The 25,149-nt window shown below is 40.0% G+C and overlaps 2 protein-coding genes across 3 annotated transcripts; one reads left to right on the top strand and one right to left on the bottom strand.

Moving 5' to 3' along the window:
* The first annotated feature begins 1,480 nt into the window (after positions 1 to 1,480).
* On the top strand, positions 1,481 to 10,178 carry LOC108666459. 2 transcript variants are annotated; one of them, XM_018153339.2, is made up of 7 exons: positions 1,481 to 2,238; positions 3,872 to 3,977; positions 4,561 to 4,729; positions 5,116 to 5,212; positions 6,207 to 6,233; positions 6,883 to 7,538; positions 7,782 to 10,178. In XM_018153339.2, exons 1-7 carry the CDS (start codon positions 1,510 to 1,512, stop codon positions 9,199 to 9,201), a joined length of 3,204 nt encoding a protein of 1,067 aa, XP_018008828.1. In that variant the 5' UTR covers positions 1,481 to 1,509; the 3' UTR covers positions 9,202 to 10,178. The 2 variants fall into 2 exon arrangements, with proteins under 2 accessions (XP_018008828.1, XP_018008829.1); XM_018153340.2 differs by lacking the exon at positions 6,207 to 6,233.
* A 337-nt stretch (positions 10,179 to 10,515) lies between these two features.
* Positions 10,516 to 19,462, bottom strand: LOC108666458. The gene is made up of 9 exons (XM_018153338.1): positions 18,247 to 19,462; positions 16,943 to 17,447; positions 14,426 to 16,707; positions 13,657 to 13,841; positions 13,024 to 13,182; positions 12,459 to 12,595; positions 11,691 to 11,883; positions 11,113 to 11,209; positions 10,516 to 10,838 (listed from the first exon to the last, which is right to left on the bottom strand). The coding sequence occupies exons 1-9, from the start codon at positions 19,418 to 19,420 to the stop codon at positions 10,786 to 10,788; spliced, it is 4,785 nt and encodes a 1,594-aa protein (XP_018008827.1). The 5' UTR covers positions 19,421 to 19,462; the 3' UTR covers positions 10,516 to 10,785.
* Between the last annotated feature and the right edge of the window lie 5,687 nt (positions 19,463 to 25,149).

The raw sequence follows: 25,149 nt of genomic DNA on the forward strand, positions 1-25,149 counted from the left end.
GCTCAATCGTTTCTGCCCCACCCTGTATAAGCAAGCTAACACATTTAAATTGTATATTGTAAACAATATATAACAAATAGTCAAATAGTTGAAGATTAAAGACTACTTATAGCCTTATAAGAATTGGCTAAGCTGCTAGCTATGTACAATGTATTGCAACACTTGATGCCTCTGTACCAAAAACATTAAATTTATTGGAACATAATACACACTAAGGGCAACAAGTTTATATACCAATTTGTCATTCATAGTACATTTATACTAAACCATGAATAACAATACCTCAAAATAAATTAGAGACTGCCACTCAATATATTGAAATATATAAAAAAATAAAAAATCATGATTTTTATAAAAATCAAATGATTTAATTACATGATTTATATAATCATTTTGATTTAATCATTGCCAACCCTGGCCCAATTATTGAAATGGTGTGAAACTACAAGCCCAGTCCCATAAGCTTACAGAGGAAATGCCATACAGCTGATGATTTGAATCTTGCAGTGGACAATGTTGTTAATGGAATGAAGTTTTTTTAAGTGTTAGACATAGAACATAAAAAATATAACTCAGTACCGGTACTCACTGCAGTGAGTGACAGAGAGCGCATTTTCTTGCCAACGAAAACTTGAGGTCACGGACAGATGGACAGACAGACGGACATGGCGAGTACAATAGTGCATTTTTTTCCATAAATGAGAAAATGAGCTAAAAATATCTTTGTTAATGATTAATGGATATGGTAATATCATCAATAAATGAAGAACAAATGCAAATCACAGAAAACATCATTTGTTCTACATCTACATCTTCTACTAAGGAGGACTTCAGAGTACTGTTAGTAATGGACGAGTACACTCTGCATGCTTCAAACATTTTAAAATTATGTTTTATTTGAAGTGTCCTATTACCCCATTCCCAGAGGTAATTTGGTACATGTTTTTTGCTTTGAGCACCTTACAAATAGCACATAGAATTTTTTAAAGATGCCATACGATAATCATTGCAAAGACCATTAAAATGAGTCTGAACTGTTTCATGGCAAGAAGTTATCAACAAAAATAATTGTCCCTTATTACCCCGTTTGCTGGTATCTGGACCATGCAATTTTCACACATGTGTAGTAGTGAGTGTACATAGTTGCCAGCAGAATCTCTTGCTCTATGCAACTAGCACAAATTATCAAATATATTGCTTTGCCCAAACTGCATGGTTCATTGGCCCCAGATAGAGACAAATTCAGAAAAATTTTTCATGGGTAACCCATCTTGAGCATGGGCATCACTGTTACACAAGTATTCACTCAGCAGGAAAAAAAATAGGTATAGGCGGTGTTACTAACTTTAATCTTAATATGCTGAAATTATTTTTATTTGTCAAATTTCATCTGTCAAGTTTTGACACTCTCCACTTCTAGGGTTTCTGTGCTTATTTTTTCTAATTTTAGTCTGCTACAATTTTATTGTAAGTAGTTCTATGTTCATTAATCTTCTTTTTTTTGCAGCCATGGCTTCTGAGCGCATACTGCATAGGGAACAGTTTCAGAATGCTAATCAGATGATAGAAGTGTTGATCCGAACAAAACCAAAGCCACCTCACAGTTCTAGTACATTGCCAAAACCAAAAGCTTTCAAAAGAGACTGCCTCCTCCAAAAAGAGTTGGAAAAAATTTCGAATGGAAGAAAACCGCACAAACAGGATGTAATAAAAACAGGCAGAGAAGCATCTGCAAAAGAACAATCAAAAGATGTCATAAACAAAAATAGTCACATGACTGTTGAGGTTTCAAAGAGAGATGGAATTTCTAAGAAGAAATCTTCAGATAGAAATAGTTTTGATCCCACATGGAGAGACTTATTGCAGAATTATAGCAGACATAGTGCTGACGATTCCACTTCCAGTGTGGCTGCACACAATTTTTCCCAAAATACTGTTGACAAAAGACCTTCGAAAGGGCTATCCCATAAGAGCCCTCATAAAGACAGGACCATCCAAACTTCTACAAAACAGGGAGACCGAAAGCACAGCCCTCCTGCAGGCCCCTCAAACATCAGTCCTCTGAGGCACCATCGGCAGAGGCAAACTTCTGCTACAAGACACCATCCTAATGAGCAAGCTGCTCCATTGATTGAAGCAAATCAGCACTGCCAGGAACAGTATCCGGGCTTAAATGGAGGTGGAATGCATCTGTTGGAAAGGAATTCAAATTCAATCAACACTCCTGCTGCTAATCTAGTGAGACTTGAAATTTGTCTTATATTGAATTATCTACCTCTGACTATTGTGTTTTGTGAATTGAAAATTTTGCACTGAAAATAGTATTTCAACATAAAATCTTCTGGTAAACAATTTAGTTGATAATTACTGGTGTATTCATACAGAGGTTAGACAAAATAAGGGAAACACCTGAGAAATCTGCAAAATATATTTTAGTATGTCACAGGTCTGCCTTTTGCATCAATTACTGTTTTAATCCGCTGAGGTATTGATTCATACAAATTGTGAATTGTTTCCAAAGGAATTTTAACTTATTCTTCAGTTAAAACCCCCTCCAGCTCTAGTAAAAATGATGGCAGTGGGAATCAACTTCTGACTTGAATCTCTTAAATTGACCATAAATGCTTGATAATAGTCAGATCTGGTGATTGTGCTGGCCAAATGAGATGCCCAACTTCATTGGAATGTTCTTTGTGCCATTTTTAACAGTTCCAACTGTATGGATCAGGGTATTATCATCTGGAGAGATAGCATTCTCCTCTGGTAACAATGCTTGAACCATTGGATGAACTTGGTCCTCCAAAAATTCCTGAATAGTCACAGCTGGGGATTCCTATATGAAGAGAAATCATTGGTTTGCCTAATTTCCAAGAAATAGCACCCCAGATCATTTCAGATCCCCTGCCATGTTTTATGGTTGGGAGGAGCATCTCCAACTTCAAGTTCTGTTAGAGGTTGGAAATTACAAGTGGAAAGTTTACGTTTGGAGTATCTCCTAATGTAAACTAAACCATAAGTTGGAAATAAGGTAAACAATGATTCATTAAAGAAAATTACACTTTTTTCCACTGTCCAAAGGACCAATTCTGGAGGTTTTTACACCTCTCTGAATGCATTGCTTTGAAGCATTTGTATTTGAAACCAGAGGTTTTCTGATTACTGCTCTCCTATAGAATCCAGAGCAGCTCTCAGTAGACAGTTTTTATGAAAACTGTGTTCTGTAGGTGTCCATTGAGGTCTGCAGTCATTTTTACAGCCATGGTCTTTCAATTGTCCTTCACAATTCAAATTAGGTACCGACAGTCTCTCTCTGACAACCTTGACTTTCAGCTAGACCTGTGCTTTGCTGAGGACGTTTTTCCTTCTCTTTCAAGAGCAGTCATTACTTTTGAGACAGTAGGTATATATCTCTAGAAATGTCAAGTATTCAGGAAGTTTGTCACACTATCACCTGCCATGTGGGCACAAAAAATTTGGCCTCTTTGAAAGTTGAGATGTTTGCCATTAATTGGTTATAGGTTAGGCTATAGACACGAAAGTTCACTAAAAATATCTGTTCAAGGATAAAATATCAATTAGCAGCAACAATAAGCAATGAAACATGAAAATATGTTGAGTTTTCGTTGTTTATAACAAGTTCGAAAATTACAATATCAAAATGTCAGGTGTTTCCATTATTTTGTCTAACCCCTATGGCCCTATTTATGTCTATTATTATTTAAGCATTCATTGCATCTTTTGGAGAAGTAGTCAACATGATTATTTTTCCATTAAGATCTGACCTATACTGATTTGTGAGACTGTCAACATCAAGGTAAAAGGCGGTTTTTAAATTATTTAAGAAAATATCTATTCTGTTTCATTGATGCAGGTCAGAAGTGGAGGTCGTATTTCTTCTGATGGACTGAGCAACACTCCGTTTTCTGACAGTGCTTTGCAACTCCTACAGCAACTTAAGACAAAGCTCCAACATCGAGGTAAGTGTAATATTCTATTTTATGTATAAAATAGTAAGTATTTTTGTTAAATTATAATTATTTTAAGAATGATTGGTTGCTGCAAAAATAATTATTTGCTTATGAGAAAATTACAGAAAATAACATTTCTAGATTTTCTGTCCATTTGTAGTTATGTTGATCAATCTCTGGGAAGAATTCTAATCCGAATATATTGAATCCTTGCACAAAGAAGGTCAATAGGACTACTACACTTCAATAATAGGACTTGATCAATAATAGGACAAGCCCTTGCCACAATTTTTTTGTGCTGTGGCATCGTGATGTTGCTGGTGTTGTGAGAAGACTGGAAATTATTTGGTCTTGTGCTGATAAATGAATTTTTCCTTTATTAAACAAACAAATTACTTATTGCATTCAAAAATATTATTAATGATCTTAGCCAAGAAAAAGCTCCATTGTGAAGTATTGAGTCACATTATAACAACATATATTCAGTAGTTACATTTTATTTTCTATTTCAATTACTGAACTTGTACCCATCTGGCAAGATGTATGGTAATATATTATGATTCATTGTGTTGAAGTATTGCTATATTTTCAGGTGACAGTGAAACCATTCAGGACCTTGAAAGACTGGAGCAACAATTGGCTGGTGCCGGAGGGACTGTAAAAGTTCCCACCCCTCAGTCAGCTCAGTCTTCTAACTTCACATCTGTTTTCGAAACGCCTCTTGCTCCTTCTTCGGAATCTCACCAAGCACAACACCTTTCGTCAGTCCTTCATTCAAAATTATAGAGTTCAAAATTGATTTGTAAATTTTTACAGGCCTAACTTTTTCTGTAAAAATTTCAGTGCTTTCATTTTAAATTATTTTTAACTTTATTGGCCATTGCCATGCACTGCATTAAAAATTTTGCTTCCTTTAGTTTGAGAACAATAAAATTTTGTGTTACTTGTATCATAATAATATAGTTCCTCTATTAATTGGAAATAATATAGTTCCTCTCAATCTTTGCTACCAAGCATATTACTGTTGAAACCTTACGTTCACTGTTGATTGTTCAAGCATTTCTCCCTTTGCATAGTACGCCAATGATTTTATTCTCATAATGCAAATTACCAGGTTAGTTTTAATTATGCTGTTTTTTTATGGCAGGCAAGTTAATCAAGTGCAACAGGCAATGGCTGAAAAGGATGCCACTATTGAAGAGCTGCGCATTCACAATGCACGCCTGCTGGCTCAGTACGATAAGGTGAGAAAGTTTGCATATCCATACACTTTTCTTGCTCATTGCCAGTAAATAATCATTAATATTGGGTCTGGAAGCTTTTCAGCTGTTAACAGATGAATGTAGAGGAAGTTTTCCCATTGTATTGTTATGCTTCCAAGTTTTACCATAGCATAAAATTATTTCGGTATCTCATTATAAATCAAATGCATCATCTTGGTCATTTTGTGTTTGCATGGTTCATGCAAGGTGCTGATCAACTTCAAACATTCAAATTTCATGCATAGTTGTGAGCTGTCAAAACGATTCATCGGACTCCTTACATTTGATGATAATGGACGATTAATTATAATAATATTACATCTACAGTCTTGCTTGGATTATGATTATCACTCAATGAAGTATCCTGCCTAGTGTTTCTGTACTTAAAAACTATTGTGGTTTAATAGTCCAAATGATTTTTGGGGAAAATGTACCGTTGTGTTTGTTTTATCATTGACAGTGCCGGGTGGACACTCTGCATTTCACTTTTCAGTCAACAAAAACCCTTACAGTATCTGGGCGATCTTCTGTTCGCGTTTACTTTTATCTTTTAAATGTAATTTCGGATGCCTAACTCGTTGATTTTTTTTTGCGTTGATGCATTTGAAAATCTTGTGATACTTGGTAGTGATGAATAATTTTTGGCATCGAGTGCCTTGCTCTACACAAGCTGGGTTCATTGCTGTATGGCAGCCAGTGCTGTAGCACGTTATTTATTTTCTCGAAAATTAATTTAAAACAATACCTTGAGAATCGGTAAAAAGGTAATGATCATGCAGAGTGTAGTTTTTGTTCATTCTCTTGAATGGTAAAAATATGGCGCTAAATTTCGTTTGAAGATTATCAGTAGAACCAAGATCAGCATAGCGCATACCTTTCATGTATTTTTTTTTTTTTTGCATGTGCTGGCTAAACTGATATCAGCTCAAGCTTGAGTAGTCAGAGGCGTTGATATTTTTCGTACCATTGTTTGCAGGTTATCCAACAGCAGCGGCAACAGATGGTGAGGATTTGCCTTTTGTCATACTAAACACTGCAATTTTTTTAAAGATCGCTCAATTTGCATGACGGTTATTTAAGATTAAAAGAAAATGAAGCGCTGAGTTTTGATTAAGCGAAGTAACACCAATGTTGAAAAATAATTTAATTTAAGACTGATTAAAGATTCGTGCCTTGTCTCACCTGTCTCTCTGTACGGTAAACTTCTTTTCCACTTTTTGGATTTTCATGTAATATATGTTCTTCCTGCCCTGCAATAATTTTGTATAAGCACTGCTGAGGTTGTTTCATCTGCGGGAATTTAATTTGTGTCTGTTCGAATGTATTCTCTAATGCTTGATTGTTAATTCGATGCCTTAATTTGACTTACCGGTGCACGTTTATGATTTTTATTCGCCTGCTTTTGGATTTCCTATGCTCATTATCCACATTAATCGCTATTTGAAAGCCACCAATTTGAAATTTCGATTTTTTATCCGTCGTAAAGATGCAGTATACCATATGTAGGTACTAATATAAAAGTTAATGTGTAGTACTTCCCACAATAAAGTTTAATAAATACGATTTTAGATAGAATAGTAAATAATTGATCATCCGTTTGCGTTGCAGCTTAGTATGTGCTGGAAATTTTAGATTTGTATTTATCTGAGCAGGAAAACGCGCATGTGGGCAAAAATCTGCCACCAGGAGGAATAATCCCTACAGCCTTAGCATCCTCCACAACTCCAGCAGGATTTGTAAATGCTGCCTCAGTAACAACTCCTAATACAGCAGCACCTGCAATAAGTACTTCAGTACCGCCGCCCCTGCGACCAAACCACGGTATACACGCCGCTGCCCTGTCACCTCTCCTAGAGGTATCTGCTGAATCATCATCAGGAATTAGGTATCCTATATATCCTTCAGCTAGAAATGAAGTTCTTACAGCTAATGGGCACAAAAATTCTAGAATAGAGTCTGTATTTCCTCCTAAGGTGGGAAGTAAGCAACCATTATCAAGAAATTATTTTGATCGCGTCGGCATTGAAGCTGTTGATAGTGGCAGAGCTGTCCCTCCTGCCAGTGCTGGTGGTAACTTTCCTTCACATGCAAGTCGTCACAATGCTGATGAGATTGTGAACGAAGGACCTGCAATTTCTTCTGGGGCACGACAGAGAGTAATGACGTCTGAACCACGAGGGGGCGTGCTTGCTACTAATCCTGTAACTAACGAGACAATGCTTCAGCAGCTGCGCGACGAGATAAGGTCATTGCGACGTGACTTCCAGCAATTGCAACGTCAAACGGAAAAGTCAACAGGGCCACCACTGTGAGAGCTAATTAATAACTTTTTGTGAAAATCAGCTAAGATTTTTTATTCAATCGAATAAATGATGTGACCTATGCTTCTCATGACGTGATTGTACATGAAATACATAATATGAACAATATCGTAAATAAATTTTTATTATTATTATATCTTTAGCAAAGGGTCAAGTGTGATGACGCATGTCAGTTCAATACAGTACAGTTAAATTATCCGTACAAAATTAATCATTCTTTTATTTTGCAGTGGAGCTGCTGTGGAGACCACTTTGATCGCTCAACAGCCTCTAGCCTCCACAGCTAAAAGTGATGCCGCGTCCGTCGACCCTGCTAGATCAACCGCTGCTGCGCTTCAAGGACGCCCTTTCAGGACTGCTGGGAACCCACCAGCCCCCGAGCTGTCGTCGGTGCACAACATCAGATCTGATGCAGGATTGCGCGTCACGAGCACCATGCCTACTCTGCCCTCAGCGCTATCAGGGCAAGGAGGTTCAACCAATGTAAATGTCGACATGTTCCGTTCAAGCAACGTTCAGCCAATAAATTCAGCAGACCATGCGCTCATGGATGCTACAACTTTGAGGGAAAGGCCCAAAGATGCTAGCCAGGGAGACAAACCTGCAAGCCAGATAGACAACCCTTTAAACCAGGGAAACAACGCTTCAAGCCAGGGAAACAACGCTTCAAGCCAGGGAAACAACCCTTCAAGCCAGGTAAACAACCCTTCAAGCCAAGAAAACAACCGTTCAAGCCAGGGAAACAACCCTTCAAGCCAGGGAAACAACCCTTCAAGCCAGGGAAACAACCCTTCAAGCCAGGGAAACAAGCCTTCAAGCCAGGTAAACAACGCTTCAAGACAGGGAAACAACCCTTCAAGCCAGGGAAACAAAACTTCAAGCCAGGGAAACAACCCTTCAAGCCAGGGAAACAACCCTTCAAGCCAGGGAAACAACCCTTTAAACCAGGGAAACAACGCTTCAAGCCAGGGAAACAACCCTTCAAGCCAGGGAAACAACCCTTTAAGCCAGGGAAACAACGCTTCAAGCCAGGGAAACAACGCTTCAAGCCAGGGAAACAACCCTTCAAGCCTGGGAAACAAACCTGCAAGCCAGGTAGACAAACCTGCAAGCCAAGACAAATCTGCCGGAGCTCGTCGAGATGCGTTTCGGCAATCTGGTGCTTCGGGCGAATCTTTGGAGAGCAAGTTCAGCGTTCTGAGAAGTGATTACAGCCATTATCTCGGTACAAAATCAGGAAAACCTCTACAACCTATTGATCAATTTCCCGATCATTCTAGAACCGTATCAGAATTAGAAGATTCACCTGCTTCTGTCAGTGAAGTAAGTGAGAATGAACCCATGGGCCAAGACAACAGGGCGCCATCTAAGCCTTCATTACGGAAGCCTAAATGTACCATAGTGGATGATGGGACCACGACGAAAGGCCAACGACGGACGGTGACGCCTGATTTCAGCATCAGCTCGAGCACTATTGGCAGCTGTTCGCTCGTCAACAACTCGGGACGGGCGCGCCAACCCGTCGATCGCTTAGAGTCCACCAGAGTGCAGACGGCGGACACAAGCGATGCTTTACTTTCAAGCCGTTCGCATAACGGTGTTGAGACTCTCGCTAGCGCCCTGGCTAAAGGTAATAAGCAGGATGTGTAGCGACCGAACGTCAATACGGCATCTGTTGCTACTGTTGGAGGGCCTGGTAAGTTTACCGAAACTTCCAAGCTCAGGCCTTTTAATCTCGTATCTGACGGTACGCTGGAAACTAACGAATTTCAGGTTTTAAATGAAGATGAATTTTCAGAGTGAATAACTTGAAATGTCTTGAGCGGCATTGTTTTTTTACTTCTTTGTTTTAAGTGAAAGCTGCTGCTGTGTAACTTTTCTCAAATTTTAATTTCAGAAAGTAGCACTCCTGACCAAATAACTACCACTAGGTATCTGATAACTACTGAGTGGTATTAGTGATAATGTCCAATCACATGGCTTTTACAGCACAAGTAATTGGTATCAATGCAGATTCATTTTATAGTTAGATCAACAGACTTTTCCTCACTCCAGACAATCTTCAACTGTCATGAAACCATTTTCAACAATGCCGTACAACTGTGTTCTGAAGCAATACTAAGAGAGACAGCATTACCTTCTTCATAATCATACAGTTAGATGGTCTAATTGCGTAATAAAATGTTCCTTTGATGCCGAAGCTTTTTGCCCGATTTGCTGCTGTTTTGTAGCGTAACCCGTCACGAGCTGGCCGGTGTCTTAATCATTCAAGTTCGGAAATGTATACAGTTGACTTAATTTAGATAAAGGATCAATTAATTATTAGTTGGTTAAGTAGAGATAGCTGAAGTTGGTGGATATTTATAGAGAAATATAAATTGTTGAAAAACCACTAGTATAATAATTAAAATTAATTATGGCACGTTTCAAGTTATACTACATTAATTAGACGACGACAACGAATCGACATGATACCGTTAACAAATAATGACTAGCATTTGTAATCAACAATCCCCTTCCTCCATTTGTAACATTAATAAGCTGAGGAAAATACTGATTAGAGGATGGGTTTCCCAAATAAATTTCCTGTTTTAATGTTTCATGAAGAAATAAATTTCCCGTTTTAATGCGTCATAAAGAACACCTTACATCCAATTGGGTTTGGAGGTGTAATGATACGAAAGGTACATCAGCGCTCGAGTTGCCTTCTTGCTGTGCCGAGGGTTGCCCGTCATTACTGCTGCTACAGTCGGTAGGATGGATACGTGCACTGCCCCGTCGCTGGACTGATGCGTCACTTCCATCGAGGCGACCAAGGTGCCGGGATGAATTGCGGATTTTAAATCCAGCGGCGGCCTGCATGTGTCGGCATCCTGTTTTTTCAAAGATGTCTCCGGACCCTGCGGATGGTTGTCTGAAAACATTTTTTTTTTTTGTTAAGAATTCGAACAGAAAATTCTCTAGCCATGCGCCAGACGTACGAAAGGGACAATGATATATAGCTTGCCGTACACATCGTAGCAATGATGAATTCATGCTAGATTATGAACACTAACTTCACTGGTACTATTACCTTTGCAAATATACTAACATCATTGGATACATTTTCTTAGATTGATGTGAAAAAATTAGATAGTGTTTTTATACAGTAGTTATCGAAATGAAAGTTTATTATTACGAATCCGTCAAAATAGATTTTACCTATACTTTTTTCCCGAAGTAATTTCGACTTTTCTAATAAAAGATACTTACGTCATTGCTGTCGGATACATTTTTATTCCGAGCCCCTGAAACATCAGAGAAAGATGGTATTGAAAACCAGTTAACGAACGGTAAATGAAGCAGCTGTTGACTTAATACATATTTTATCAACGCACGCAACTGACGGATCACGCAACATTGACAACGTTTTTTTTATTAAATTACAGTGAAAGGAATCAGACACTGAGGTTTGTTTCTTCAGTGTAGTGAACAGCATCAACACAGTGCAAGAATTTGAAAGAATGTCGAGTTTTTGAATTAACCAACTACGGACGGGAATAGAGAAAGCAAGATGCTTACGTTTTCTCTTCGGCGAGCCCGTAGTGAGTAGTCTCGTGTTCTTGTTCGCTTTCTTGGCGGAAGTCTTATCATTGTCGTGCAGGTTTCGGATGTGACTCTGTAAAATTTTAAAAAAATTTGAGCAATATGTAATTATGCCTGGGCCTGAGCACCACCCGAGTACTTCAACTCGCAGGGCTCTTCAGCGCCGTATTTGAAATAATAATGAAAGCTGCTTCCTTTAGGCTGCATTCTCAAGTGGCAGTAAATTAGAGTTGCGCGTCTGTTTGTCACAGGAAGGTGTCTGGAAATGTTGTTTTCAGACAGGTGTTTTTGTCAATGGATTTGCCACACGAGATATTATCCTGCTTACATCCGTAGAGCATTTTTTTCCGTTCGAGGCCACGCCACAGACATTGAACGCCCACCATTTTCATCATTCTATCAACCTTGCCATTCAGGCCAACTCCGTAACTTACCTTAGGAAGTGTTGTTTCTGCCAATACCTTAAGGAGTGTTGTTTCGGCCGCAGTCAAAGTCTAAAAAATTGCGCGCCCATCAGTAGCATTAATAAGTAAAAAAAATTAGTAGATCCGCACCTGAAGATTGTCCTTCCTTCTGCAGGCAAAGCCGCACACATGACACATGAACGGCTTGACGTTGTCGTGCATCAGAAGATGGTCTCTTAGTCGCTTGCTGTCAGCGAACTGGCGGTGGCAGATGGAACAGCTGTGAGGCTTCACGCCGGAGTGGCTACGCTTGTGGCGCGACAGGATACTCGCCGTCACCGCGCTAAAACAAAGTCAACTTAGTTCAATGGATTAGATGATAATGCGCTTAATTGCATGGATGAAATGATACTTTTTCCAATTAAATCGATAGATGATAACGCGCCTTATTGATTCAATAAATAAATAATACTGTTCGTAATTAAATCGATAAATGATAACGACGCGCCTTAATGAATCAATAAAGTGGTACCTGGTCCAATTGAGGCGATGAGATGAATCCGCGCCTAATTAAATAGATAAAGTGATACAGCGCGGGAACATAATTAGGCTAATTAATCTCTCATCTACTGACATTTATTCTGGTTACCAAGCCTTTGGCTACGAAAGGCATTAAAGACAGTTAATGTATCAGCGTCTTCGTATAAATAACTCGCATGGGAAGCTTGAAAACATCTCCTTAGACAATCTATGTGCTTGAACGCGAGATGAAGAATGACTTAATATTTAAACTAACAACACAAATAGCAACATAAAAATTATAATAATGAAATAATTTTAGCTTCTCTGCCACGCACTGGTGTCGGGAGTGACAACAATATCCAGCAAATATTCATGAACACCAATAATAAGACTTACTCGAAATCACAAATATCACACACATAGGGCCGCTCTTTCGTGTGAATTCGGATGTGTTTGACAAGCGCGTTCTTGACGGCGCTTTTGTACGGGCAATGCGGACACTTGTGCGCTTTTTCCAGGTCATGTGATCGTTTCTGCAGAAGAAGTTATAGGTTAACACGAGTTCATAAGAAAAAAACTCTCAACATCAACCACACTTTTACATCCTTTTCCATAATGGCTGCCACTCCTATCCTACCTCGTCAAAAAGTACTTTACGTTCGTTTCGAGTACCTCTCACAAGAGCCTCGCCCTCTAACTAACGTATCGAGCAGCCCTCACTTGAGCCTTGCCCTCTAACTAACGTATCGAGCAGCCCTCACATGAGCCTCGCCTCTAACGTATCGAGTAACCCTCACATGAGCCTGGCTCTCTAACTAACGTACCGAGCAGCCCTCACATGAGCCTGGCTCTCTAACTAACGTATCGCGCAGCCCTCACATGAGCCTGGCCCTCTAACTAACGTATCGCGCAGCCCTCACATGAGCCTTGCCCTCTAACTATCGTATCGCGCAGCCCTCACATGAGCTTTGTATTTGTGCAGCGCCAGGCACGTGAAGGGGCAGTGCGGGCACGTGTAGACCGCCGTGAGCGCCGTGCCGGTGGGGGACAGGTTGTGGCGCGCCGCGAGGTGCCGGACCAGGTTGTTGCGCTGCGAGTAAACCGCGCCACACGCAGGGCACTGTTGAGGGGAGTGAAAAATTAGGAGAAGACATGAGATGTGTAAACAATTAGGATACTGACAACTGTCAACGATGTGGGGTGGTGGTAGTAGTTAAGATACTGTCAACTGGCAACGATGTGGGGTGATGGTGGTAGTTAGGATACTGACAACTGGCAACGATGTGGGGTGGTGGTGGTAGTTAGGATACCGACAACTGCCAACGACGTTGGGTGAAGGTATAATTAAATACTGACAATAGTTCACAAGTAAAGCGAAAACATTCGCCTCGCACGTGTCAACAATATTGGCAGAAGTCTACTGGAATGCAATAGAGCGACTAATAACCAACGCAAATTAAGAGATATTCAGTAGCTGAAACATCGGAGTTCTCTAAATAGGTGAAACGGCAATTAATTTTCTCAAGAAGGAACTCGAGGGCTTTGACGATGCATTTGATTTTCGTGTCGTTCCGCGTTTTTGCGTTTCATTCACCTTATGAGCTTGAGCAACACTGGCATGCGCAGCAACAACGTGCGTGATGACGTGTATCCTGAGAGTGGACTTGTTCTTCAGCTTCTTCTGACAGAGGCAGCAGTGCGGCCAGGCTTCAGAGAAGTGCTGCTTCGCGTGCTGCAGTAACTCCGCCTGACTGTGAACAATCTCAGGGCACTTGGTACCTGCAACACAGAACCTAGTCTAATTATAAGGCATGTGTAGTCTAATTATAAGGCATTTAACAGTTTATATGAAGAAGTATAGGTCTCTAGACTGCCAGTATAATATCTCACTGTGGCAACTGTGGATTTAAGCATCCCGAAGGATTATGTGAGCCGCTTGTTAAAACACGAAAGTTTGATTCATTATCGAAAATATTATTATGTAATATCATAATATGTTAGTTCTTATAAACACACAATAACTGCAGGGAATCTGCAAGATGTTGTAAGATAACAACATAAAGCCTCAACATAACGTTACGCCGTAATCTGTTTACAGGCATTTATATATTAAAGTTCTGAAATGTTTATGGTATGAGCAGTCGCAGATTTGTCAATAACCTTTCCACACTAACATGGACATTGGGATGGTTATAAGCGATAGAAAACTCCAACTGTTCAGAAGATACATTTTTACATAAAATATGCATTGAGTATCAAATTGCTAAGGCACACATAGATTGAATGTTATTCAAATGGTTGAATATTGCGAGATTGAAATCACAATTGCAGCTAATTTCGAGTATTTTAAAATCTTTACTAACATTTCCATTCTGGAGTACTGGTAGCAATGTCTGCCACTTCGGGTTCCTTCGCTTTTCTTCTATTCTCCACGGCGGTGGGAGCTGTAGTGGCTCCAGATTTTACGGATATAGATCTCTTCCTGTCACTCCTGGCAGAAACTTCATCTTGACTACCACAAGTCTCTGAGCCGGAAACTCCAACTTCCGAAAATGGAATAACGTTTGACATTTCAGAAGTTGAACTTGCAGACAAACTATCGGAGCAAGCAGGGATTGAATCTAAAGATGTTGATTGGTCGAGCCCATAATTCTGGCTTTTCTGTCTTAAATTGGTTGCGGCGTGAAGTTCCGGAGACGAATGAGAAGAGCTTTGACACGCTTTCAAAACATCATCATCATGAGGAACTGTATGTGTCTGAGGTGAGGTTGGAAGAGACATTACCGTCTCTGATGGCGCGTCTGCGATCCTCAACGAATTTGTATCAGTAGCTTCAGCGGTTGAATATTTAGGGGATAGTTCAGAAAATACTTCATTGGTTACTTCAGAAGAGATATTATTTCTGTTTTCTCCAATAGTACGGCACGTTGCAGGTGAGTCAGTAGTTAGGTCTTCTGGAATTATATTTCTCTCTTCTATTTGAACATCAGAGGAATTGAAATCGTCTCCAGCGTTAGATTGAGAATCCCCAACAGAATCAGGAACTAGTTTCCAGGAAGCACTTTTACCCAACGATTCCCGCCAAGTGCCGCTCGTGTTGGGAGGTAGAATCGTTGCCTCGTCGGCTGTGCTTACAATGTCAATCGCACTTTCCATTTGCGTCTCAACCGACAAACAAATGGGCTCCGAATCTGGCCTTGGTTCGGGAGTGAAACTATGTTTAAGGTGCAATGAATCTCCGAAATCACACTGAGACTTGGGGATGCCTTGACCAGTTGGTAGCTCCGTTTCGTCGACATGAATTACTGGACACGGAGAGGCAGAAACTGAAATTTCGTTGGGTCGTAGGGATGACGTGAACACAACGTCTTCGATAGCATTCGAGGAGGAAAGACGTGTGGGTGAAGGAGGGACGGAAGCTATGGAAGGAGATACTGGTACAAGTACAGGATATTGCATCCCACAACCTGAACTATCGGTTACATCAATCGTGTCGTCCTCTAGTGCTGGAGTTTGGGACCTTGATGCGAAAAGGCATTTTTTCACTTTAAGTTCATTTGTCTCCATGCTGTTAGACGATTCTTGCAGGAAATCTAATTCAGAGTCCTTACCCAGGTTCTGTTTTTTGTGCAGTGTTGCCCACTGCGTTTTAGCTGTATCTTTGATGGGCGTGATTTCGGAGACAGTTTCGGCTGATGGTTCATCTAGAGACTCATCCACAAGCGCCGAGCAATACGAGAAAGGTTGAGGGTACAAACTAGGCTGGTGAGAAGATGTAAAAAGTATTTGAAGATTCCGTGGAGGGTCTCCAGATTCTTCTTCATCCACGTGATAGGTGTCAGTCTGATCTATAACTTGGACATCCAGGGAGTCTAGGCTGGTATTATTAGGTAATTGGTATTCATTTGAATTCTCCTGCACGACTAGAATGTCCTCAGATTCGTCAGCAGTCATAGATCCGGCGTCGATCATTAGTTCATCAGGATTAACTTGCACAGTTTCATTAGTTTCCAGCAAAGCATTACTTGACAATGTTGAAATACTGAGATAATTTGATGTCGATTGTGCTGTATCGAAGTGGCTGACGGTTGCTTCTCGTAAATGGTCAAGCTGGTCAGCCTGGGAAGGTGGCTTTGGAAGTTTTATTTTAACAACATCATCGCCTCTCAGAGATGGATGCCCTTCCTCTCCGTACGCCATCTCCTGAAGCGTGATGGTGGGGCCAGCTAAACCACAATGGCTGGTCTCCAGCAGCTGTTGTTCGGGAACCACCGACACTTTACTGAATGCAGATACAGGAGGATTAGGCGGATCGTCTCTCACGTGTCTAGCATCCAGCAGCTCTTTTCCAGAGACAACTCTAATACTGGCAGTTTTTCCCGAAATTTTCGGGCAAGGTGACCGATTCTTTGGCAAGGATATATCCTCATTACAAGGGGTGTCGTAATTAACGTTCTTGATGTCCGTTCGAACAGCCAGCTTGCCTCGACTTGTTTTGCTGTTTGTTTTCTTGGAGGACTTTGAGACTTGACCGTCACTGGGAGATTTGTTGCTGGTGAGATCCGAAGCTGTGGACGAATTCACTTGCAATGCTGAGGACGTTTGTGGAAGGTCATCCTCGGGAGTCTGACGCAAATTCAGTAAGCTGTAAACAACAATAATAGTTATTAATCAAGGAAAATACAAAATGTGTCCCTAAATCAAAACGACCAGTACCGTAGTAAAGTAAATGTATGAGACCATTCAGCTGGAAGTTATGAAGAATTTAAAGGAAAAATAGAAATGAATTTCAAAGTATAACATATAGGTAGCTATTATCCAATTCCATATTTCCTTTAGTGTAATATTTTCTGCAAATATGAATTAAAAATTTGACTCACCTCTTCTCTGAGACATTGGCTGATGACAGATCTTGAAGTGAGACACCACCAATGCTGGACTTGACTTTAAGCCTCCCCCCGCCAGCCCAGCTGGGACTCTCACTTGGATGTGAGTAGTCGCGTAACTCAGGCAAGCTTGTTTCATCAGGCATGCACCAAATGTGGGGCTGCTTCTGAATAGTTAGTTGGCCCTGCACAGACTCAGAGGATGATTCAGTCGCTGGCCCTGCCAGGAATGGCCAAATGCTGTTGCCAGTATTATAGACCAAGTTCTCTTCATAGCCACCAGAAGCGCAGGATGTTAGCACAGATGATGATTCCATCTGCATGGCATTGACTGCGATGGCATTGGAAGGCAGAGTGAGCTGAGGCTCATGCTGCGGGTGATGATAAAGATGTAGAGGCTGGCCATCAGTTGAGTGAATCATGTTTGTATCTTGAACACCTGTGACTTCTTCAGTGCCATATAATGGGATGGGACAGGCCACAGTGTTTCCATTTACACCTGAAAAATGAAGAATTGAATAAGAATCCGTTCTTAAATATAGAGAAATAATGAATTGAACACTTTACACAAGTGGTTCAACCTCAGGATGCATAATTAAACCATCTAAAGAGCAAAAAAATAAAATTATACAATTTTGTTGGCCAAACAACATTGCCATTTTTCTAGACATATAAGGGTAACTTTTTGAGTTGGATGAAAGTAATGACTAAAAAGTCTTGGTAAATTCAAACCAAGTATGAATGAGTAAAAATATGTAGCAGCATTAATTTCTGATGATATACAATATCAGAAATTATATATATACCTGATGGTGTTTACTAAAGAAATTACAAGAGGATAGAAAGGATTTTTAAACTGCAAAATGGAACCATACAATTTTCCTGCAAAAATCTTTGTCAAAAAGGCTTGTAACTATTGAAGTAATGACTAAAATCTCCATGAGCAAAAATCATTCAAAATCAATCAATTTTATAGCATTGTTATACAAGTTTAAAAACAATGATGAGCAATAGAAAAATATGGCTGACCAAAAAGTCTAGATGGTTGGCATTACTTGATGCCATTCAGAATAACTCTCCTAAATAATAATCGTATTGGTAGTATAAATGCTAACCTCCACAAAACAAGCAGGGAAAAGAAAAAACAATTGAAAGATTTAAAACCAGCAATGCTTCTGCATCATTAACTAACAAGCTTGTTCTATGGAAACTGCAGCAAGTTCTAGGTAATATTTGTACTTGGACCAAAAAACTAAGCAAATTTTATGAGGAAAAACTGATAAATGTGGGTAGCTCACCAGAGAAGGGCTGATGACCAAGCGAGTCCCCTTGAGCATGAGATGCGAATGTATCAGAAGGCTGGTGAATTATAGAGCCAGTTGAGGAACAAACACTGGCCACAACAGCACAGGAAATGGGGGTGAGGCCTTGCTGCTGTTCAGAGAACATCTCACAACTAGGCATGCCAAGTTCTGCATTACAGAGCGAGTTAGGAACAAGCTTGAGGGTGCTTTGTGAATAATCTTTAGGGAATGATGCATCTTGCGATGACAGAAGACCATCGTTGGAATCAGCAAACACTGGTCTCAGTGAGGGGTTCAGGGATCTGCCATCACCAAGGATAAGCATACTAAGATCAGGATCTGCAGTGCACAGATCACTGAATGTTGTGGTGGACAGAGAGCAAGGCAAGCTCCTCCAGTTCATGTGGTCCACTTTAATTGATTCCCCAAACTTCACAGGTTCATCTCTTAGTGATTGCCTGTACTTAGATGAGTGCAAAGCTTGACCAGAATTATCTTGCAGCAAATTATTGTTGATGTGGAAGTCTTCCTGGGTTGTTATTTCAGAATCAAGAGGAATTTGAGAAGCAGGTGGAATGGAGGATGATGGATCAGGAATGAAATTAGATGGCATGGGCATGGGCACTGGCATGGGAAACTGAGTGATGAGGCTTTGGAATTCAGCAGTTGCTAAAGGTGGTTGATCAGACAAAGAACGCACGTGCAGAGGTCTTTGAGCAGGAATGGTTCTTTGAGGTATCACATTGCATCCATTCCTGATATTGCTGTTGAGTGATGAGAGTATTGAAGCCTCATGAACACCAACTAATTGAAGCTGCTTTGCAATTCTAAGAAACTCAGAGAGCCTGTATTGGGGTATTGTAGCTTTGCCACAATAAATAAAATCTAGAAGTGCATGCAAATCTTCTGAAGTGCATCCTTCTGTGATTGTGTCTAGTTGCAATTGCTGAAAATGAGCATTTGAATAATGTTGCAGGTGGGCAAGTAAAACAGGGCTGGCTGCAGCCAGAACAGTTCGATGGGCTGACACCTGGTAACGGCCAGCAATCACAATGACGTCCACCAGCTGCCCGCTATTATACAGTGCTTGCAAACGTTCACCAAACAGCTGGCCATGTTCAGAACAGACAATTGAGCTACTACTTTCAGATAACATGCAGTTAGCCATTTGACAAAAAGAAAATCGAAATTTTACTATGCAATTAATTCTGGAAAAAAAATTTTGATTAGTTATTACTGCCACTTTATTGTGAAATAATATCTTAGTATGTGAATGAACATATGTATTGTGCTAAATAATAGAGAACCATAAACTGACTACCATATCCTTTCACCCTCTAAAATTAAATGTTTGAATATCAAACTTAGATGAGCTATTTACTATCAAATACTTTTACTCCACCTAATACCAGACTGGATTGTAATGGCAACATCTTTGTTAACTTCCTGATCCAGATTTTTTAAATTTATTGATATTGAATAATATCAAGTCAAATGAACAATTTATTATTAAAAAACAAATATCTGCTTTTAAGATTTACCCTTGTATTTTTTCCAAACATGCATAATGCCACTATGTAAAGTTTGGCCATAATACTGCCAAGACCAGGTTTTTAGACCTTGAGGATTTACAGCCACAAAAACCCTTATCTTTTTAACGTCTTGCCAAAAATAAATATGAATATATATTAATAGCAATGTGTTGGCAAGATCTTTTGAATAAATATATTTTGATGCTAATATGAGACACACAATTTGTACAACATGTCACTTCTATAGATTAGATTGTTGGGAATGCAACTGTGCACCACCAAATTTCTGCACCAATCTGCCCTGAAAGGAATGCCTAGCAATAATGAGGCCAGCAATAGCCCAGCATATTTCCGGATGACCACCAATCAGCCACGTATTAACCCTACCATCAGTAACCAGCCCCTGACGGCCTGACCTCATCTTGCTTCAATTATTAGGAGCTTTACTCCACCATATTCTGAAGCAAATAGCCCAGAGAGTAATGGTTGTTCACCACTGAACATTGCATCAAATCATCACTTCATTCATACCCTGACTTTAGCCTGAACTTCAACTAGTAGCAGACAACAGAGAACAGACTGCAACATAGTGACAAACAAGAGCTTTTTTAGAATCAGTTCATTTTTAATTTTTTCATTTACTCAAGATTTAAGCCAACTTCTTATGTATGAAATGCTGGTATCCATGATACTTTGCTTGTCTACTAGTCTATAACAGTATAACTTATACTATAGGACTCAAAAATAAACTTGAGGGAGAGTCTAAAAAACTCTCCGCTTTGCCACTCACTGCAACCAACCAGCACAGCTTCAGCTTGGTGAGCTTGCCAGTTGAACTCCATCTCCATGCATCCTGCCATCAGCCATGTACCACCAGAGTCCAGACAGACGACAGTCATTTTTAGCTCACAACATCCAGAGACGGGAGACTGGAGTAAGGTTTCAGCAAGCTGCAAGCATAGCTAATCCTTAAAGTGTCGGAATATACCGCGTTTACCCTAGTTTATACTATAGGACTCAAAAATAAACTTGAGGGAGAGTCTAAAAAACTCTCCGCTTTGCCACTCAGGCACTCACTGCAACCAACCAGCACAGCTTCAGCTTGGTGAGCTTGCCAGTTGAACTCCATCTCCATGCATCCTGCCATCAGGCATCAGCCAACAGCCCATAGTGGCAAACCAGAAATTTTTCAGAATCGGTTCATTTTTAATTTCCTCGTTTACTCAATATTTAAACCAATTTCTTATGTATGATTATGCTGGTATCCATGATACTTTACTGGTCTACTTTTAGTACTCAAAATTGAACTTGAGGGAGAGTCTAAAAAACTCTCTGCTTTGCTACTATGCAACAGCCTTGTACATGTACAATGTGCCAACTGCCACCAGAGTCCAGACAGACGACAGTCATTTTTAGCTCACAACATCCAGAGACGGGAGAGTGGAGACTGGAGTAAGGTTTCAGCAAGCTGCAAGCATAGCTATAGTTCTGTTCCAAAACCTGTTGCCCTTTGACAAGCGACTTCCGCACCCACCCACGGCCGCAGCTTTGCTAAATTACAGAATTTTTAGCTCGCAGCACCTGGGACTGTCCTGGGGTTAGGTTTCAGATAGCATAGTTCTGTTCCTAAATTTATTGTCATACAACATGTGGTCATTTGACAATTGACTGTAGTCTGTAGGCTGATTCAATCCATAGGACAGATATGGACGGCTTTGGCGTGGCACGCTCTGAGGTCTGAGCCTCTGTGTCTGTGCGGTTCAAGCAGTTGGTGTAAAAATTTTTCACGTATTGGCAGACATTGCCAGACAATGCTGGCCATTCTACATCAGGCTACTTTCCTGTGGGCTGAGTGATCTAATTCAATGGATGTGATCTGTCTGGTGGGCTGAGTGGTGGCTTGCATTAGACAATGTTAAAGCCAAAAAGTGTTATAGGCTACATTTTGGAGGGAACTCAGGGAAGGGATCATGTTATTATTGTTATACAGTTATAGAAGACAGAGACACTGGATTCTTTAGAAGTGTTGTCTTTAAAAAGTAATTTTTAAACGCATATTATTTAGCGTACGTCACTATCTTCCAGTTATGGGGAGACGAGGCAGTCTATGGTTTTCGTGGAACGTGGTAAATTATCATTCTAAGCTAACAGAAAGAAAACTGAAACCAAGAGCTCCTACAGAAAGGAGCTACCATATTTCATCCATTTTCCGCAATTCCGTCTAAATTCATAGCGTGAACTAAGCAAGATCCATGGTTGAACTAGTAGTATATAGTTTAATCATGGCAAGATCTTTCTGTAAAGAAACATTTTCAGATAAAACTCAATGACAGATAGAACTAAATCGAACATTTACTTTAAAAAATTATCATTATAACTGATCGTTGATGTACATGATAATGTGTTAAATACACCAGAAGATAAGAATAGAAGTGTCGGCACAGAAGAAATATAGGCCCATGGCCTGTTGCCGATTCCTGTACTTTTCGTGACTTGATTCACAAGGGATCCGGCCTTTTGAACCCGATCTTTCCATAACAGACAATTGATTGAGATATCTTGGACTTATTGCCTGGTCTGTAAGGTGCTAGGCATTTCAAGACTGAACAAATGCTCCTGCATAGCTTCGTCTAGTCTGGTCGTGAAAGCGTTCATACTCGGAGCGTCAACGATGCTACTAGCAGAGATGGGCAGTAGCGCTCTACATTTTGCGGCCGCTACTAGCGGCCGCTACATTTTCGGTAGCGGTAGCGGCGCTACATCTAAGCAATTGTAGCGGTAGCGCCCATTATATATTTAAGTAGCGATACGAGGTTTTACCGCTACAGCGCTACCGCTACATTTGACACGAAAACAATAACATTTTAAAGCCTTTAGATTTTACTTAATAGTATTAAATATTATTTAAAAACCAGCATGATACATAAATAATATAAATTACAGAAATAAAACTGTACGAAAGATTTCGGTGTAATGTTGTCAACCTCAGCCTGTTACTAATGTCAACATGTTAGTTGTTACCAGAGGTGGGCAGTAGCGCGCTACATGTAGCGGCCGCTACTAGCGGCCGCTACATTCTCAGTAGCGGTAGCGGTGCTACGTTTAAGCAACTGTAGCGGTAAAGCCCGCTACATTTAGAGCATGTGGCGGTAGCTGCCGCTACATTTAGAGCATGTAGTTGTAGCGGTAACTGCCGCTACATTTAGAGCATGTAGCGGTAGCGGTAGCTGCCGCTACCTTTAGAGCATGTAGCGGTAGCTGTAGCGGTAGCTGCCGCTACATTTCAAAATAGTGCTGCTCAGCTCTGGCTACCAGGGAAGCTGTTCCACATGTTAGTGACTCGAAGCGAGAAGAAATGTTGTCGCATGGATGTGTTACAACGCAGTTTTTTTAATTTATAACCGTAGCCTCTGTTGTTGGTTCTTGTTTCGAATTCTAGTAATCCTTCTGGGACCTTGTATAAACCAGGAGTATACTTTTAAACTTCAATGAGGTCACCACGCAGACGTCGATAACAGAGGCTTGGAGGCTCCATAATCTTTAACCTTTCTTTAAAATGTCTGCATTTTAATCCCGGAATTATCCTTATTGCGCGTCTTTGAACACTCTCGACTACATTTTTGTCCTTCTCTACTTTTGTTGACCACACGGCATTTCCAAACTCTAGGTTCGGACGCACGACAGCGACAAACAACAGTTTCATCCCTTCGGCATCTATGTACTCGTATGAGCGTCTAATCAGAAAACTCGCGTAATATAGTTGTCATCATTTAATGAAGGAAATTTGAGAAAATAACTTGTTGCTAAAGTAGCATCTAAATTACAAAGTATAATAGGATAAATGTTGCCTCACTTATTCATTTCCTTTAAAAACTCTACTGGAAAAAGTGCGCAATCCTACCTGCGATTGATTTTGAGGTTTGTTTATGTCAGTACATGTGTAAGTTTGGCGTTTTTGAGCCTGACGCCTTCTAATTTTATTAATATGAAGGCTGTTGGTGCATGTTTCACGATACTTCTCGCGTCGATATATTACTTGGACCTGAATTTCATTACCAGCGAAAGAATAGTAGGATAGTGACAGCTGAAAGGCCAATATCATACCAAAAAGTTAAAAATTAATTTTTCTAACCGGAATATGTGAGTTTAGTTTAAATTACGCAAAATATCAATTTTATAGTTTGAAAATAGAGGCAACGCAAGTGGTTGACTCTGAATGACATATTTTACGCAAAATGAGGGTTTGAACAAATCTTACTTAAATAAAGTATATAAGCTATATACTATTTTTATGGATTCGTGTCAAAAGTGCTCGAAAATTTCTGGGATTATATAACCCGCACAACGCTTGGTTAACTCGCTAGTAGCTGGCGAATGAAAATAAAACAAACTTGTGACTCATTCATTAACTTATTGAAGTTGAAACTACCCTCCATGAAACAATGACGTAAATCCTGAAAAAACTATATTGCAACACTCGTACGAAAGGAAATTATGTATAAAAATAGCAGACGTTGATTTCAATTAAAGTTTGTTACCCGAGTCGCATTTCCCAAATGTTTCCAAGTACCCGGATCAGTTCACGACCACGCCTATACGACTTCCGGGTTGCAATAACACAGAATTATGGGCTGTAATTACGCTCATAACTTCAAATATATTCCAAAGAGAGCCATTTTGAGGTGGTTCTAGCAGGATACGCGCACTAGAGAGCTGAAGGAGGGGAGGGTGGGGTAGGTGTGGCACGTGTGAATGAAAATCAATGAATGACGTTGTAGTGGAACAGGTGTTGCATCTGCGCCCTGACGCACGCTGCACAAGTGCGCATTTGATCATGAACTTGATTTTGAATTTCCAGAGAATGAAATCTGAAATGGAAATGTTGTTAGGCCTTTTATATTCGAAACATGTTATCGTTACTTTCCTTTCTAGCACATTGATTAGAACATTGTAAAACATTGAAGAATAGAATTTGGCTCTGCTGTTGACTTTACAAATGTTGAAATTAAAGAGCGGGTAAAAATTGAGCATATTGGATATACAGCTCCTTGTAGTTGTAAGGTGAACTCTATAAGCTCCGTAAGTGTTTAGGAAGCTGATCGCAGCCGTGAACTGACCTTAAACAGACCGCAAACTGACCCTGACACAAGTAATCGCAATTTAAATTTTTCTGGAGGAAAAAAAAACAAATTTTTGTTATTGGAACTACCAAGTGTGAGCTAATTTAAAAGACCTTAGTATACATATGTTGTTATATAAATATATATCTTAGAGAATTGACGGATATATTCTGTTCGCAAGGTAAAGCTCATATATATACATACATAGATTTTATTTCAAGAGATTCATAAGTCTACGGGGTGCA

This window comes from Hyalella azteca, unplaced genomic scaffold (assembly GCF_000764305.2).
Source record: "Hyalella azteca isolate HAZT.00-mixed unplaced genomic scaffold, Hazt_2.0.2 contig93, whole genome shotgun sequence".
In the NCBI taxonomy this organism is placed as follows: domain Eukaryota; kingdom Metazoa; phylum Arthropoda; class Malacostraca; order Amphipoda; family Hyalellidae; genus Hyalella; species Hyalella azteca.

What these genes read in the sequence shown, in the direction of transcription:
- LOC108666459 (XM_018153339.2), top strand. Translation starts at nt 1,510, where the DNA reads ATGGCTTCTGAGCGCATACTGCATAGGGAACAGTTTCAGAATGCTAAT. An exon ending in GACAAAGCTCCAACATCGAG is followed by an intron (nt 3,978 to 4,560) that starts GTAAGTGTAATA and finishes CTATATTTTCAG; the next exon opens with GTGACAGTGAAACCATTCAG. An exon ending in AACAGCAGCGGCAACAGATG is followed by an intron (nt 6,234 to 6,882) that starts GTGAGGATTTGC and finishes TTATCTGAGCAG; the next exon opens with GAAAACGCGCATGTGGGCAA.
- LOC108666458 (XM_018153338.1), bottom strand. Translation starts at nt 19,420, where the DNA reads ATGGCTAACTGCATGTTATCTGAAAGTAGTAGCTCAATTGTCTGTTCT. An exon ending in CAGTACTCCAGAATGGAAAT is followed by an intron (nt 13,842 to 14,425) that starts GTTAGTAAAGAT and finishes TCTGTGTTGCAG; the next exon opens with GTACCAAGTGCCCTGAGATT. An exon ending in TGCACAAATACAAAGCTCAT is followed by an intron (nt 12,596 to 13,023) that starts GTGAGGGCTGCG and finishes CTTCTTCTGCAG; the next exon opens with AAACGATCACATGACCTGGA.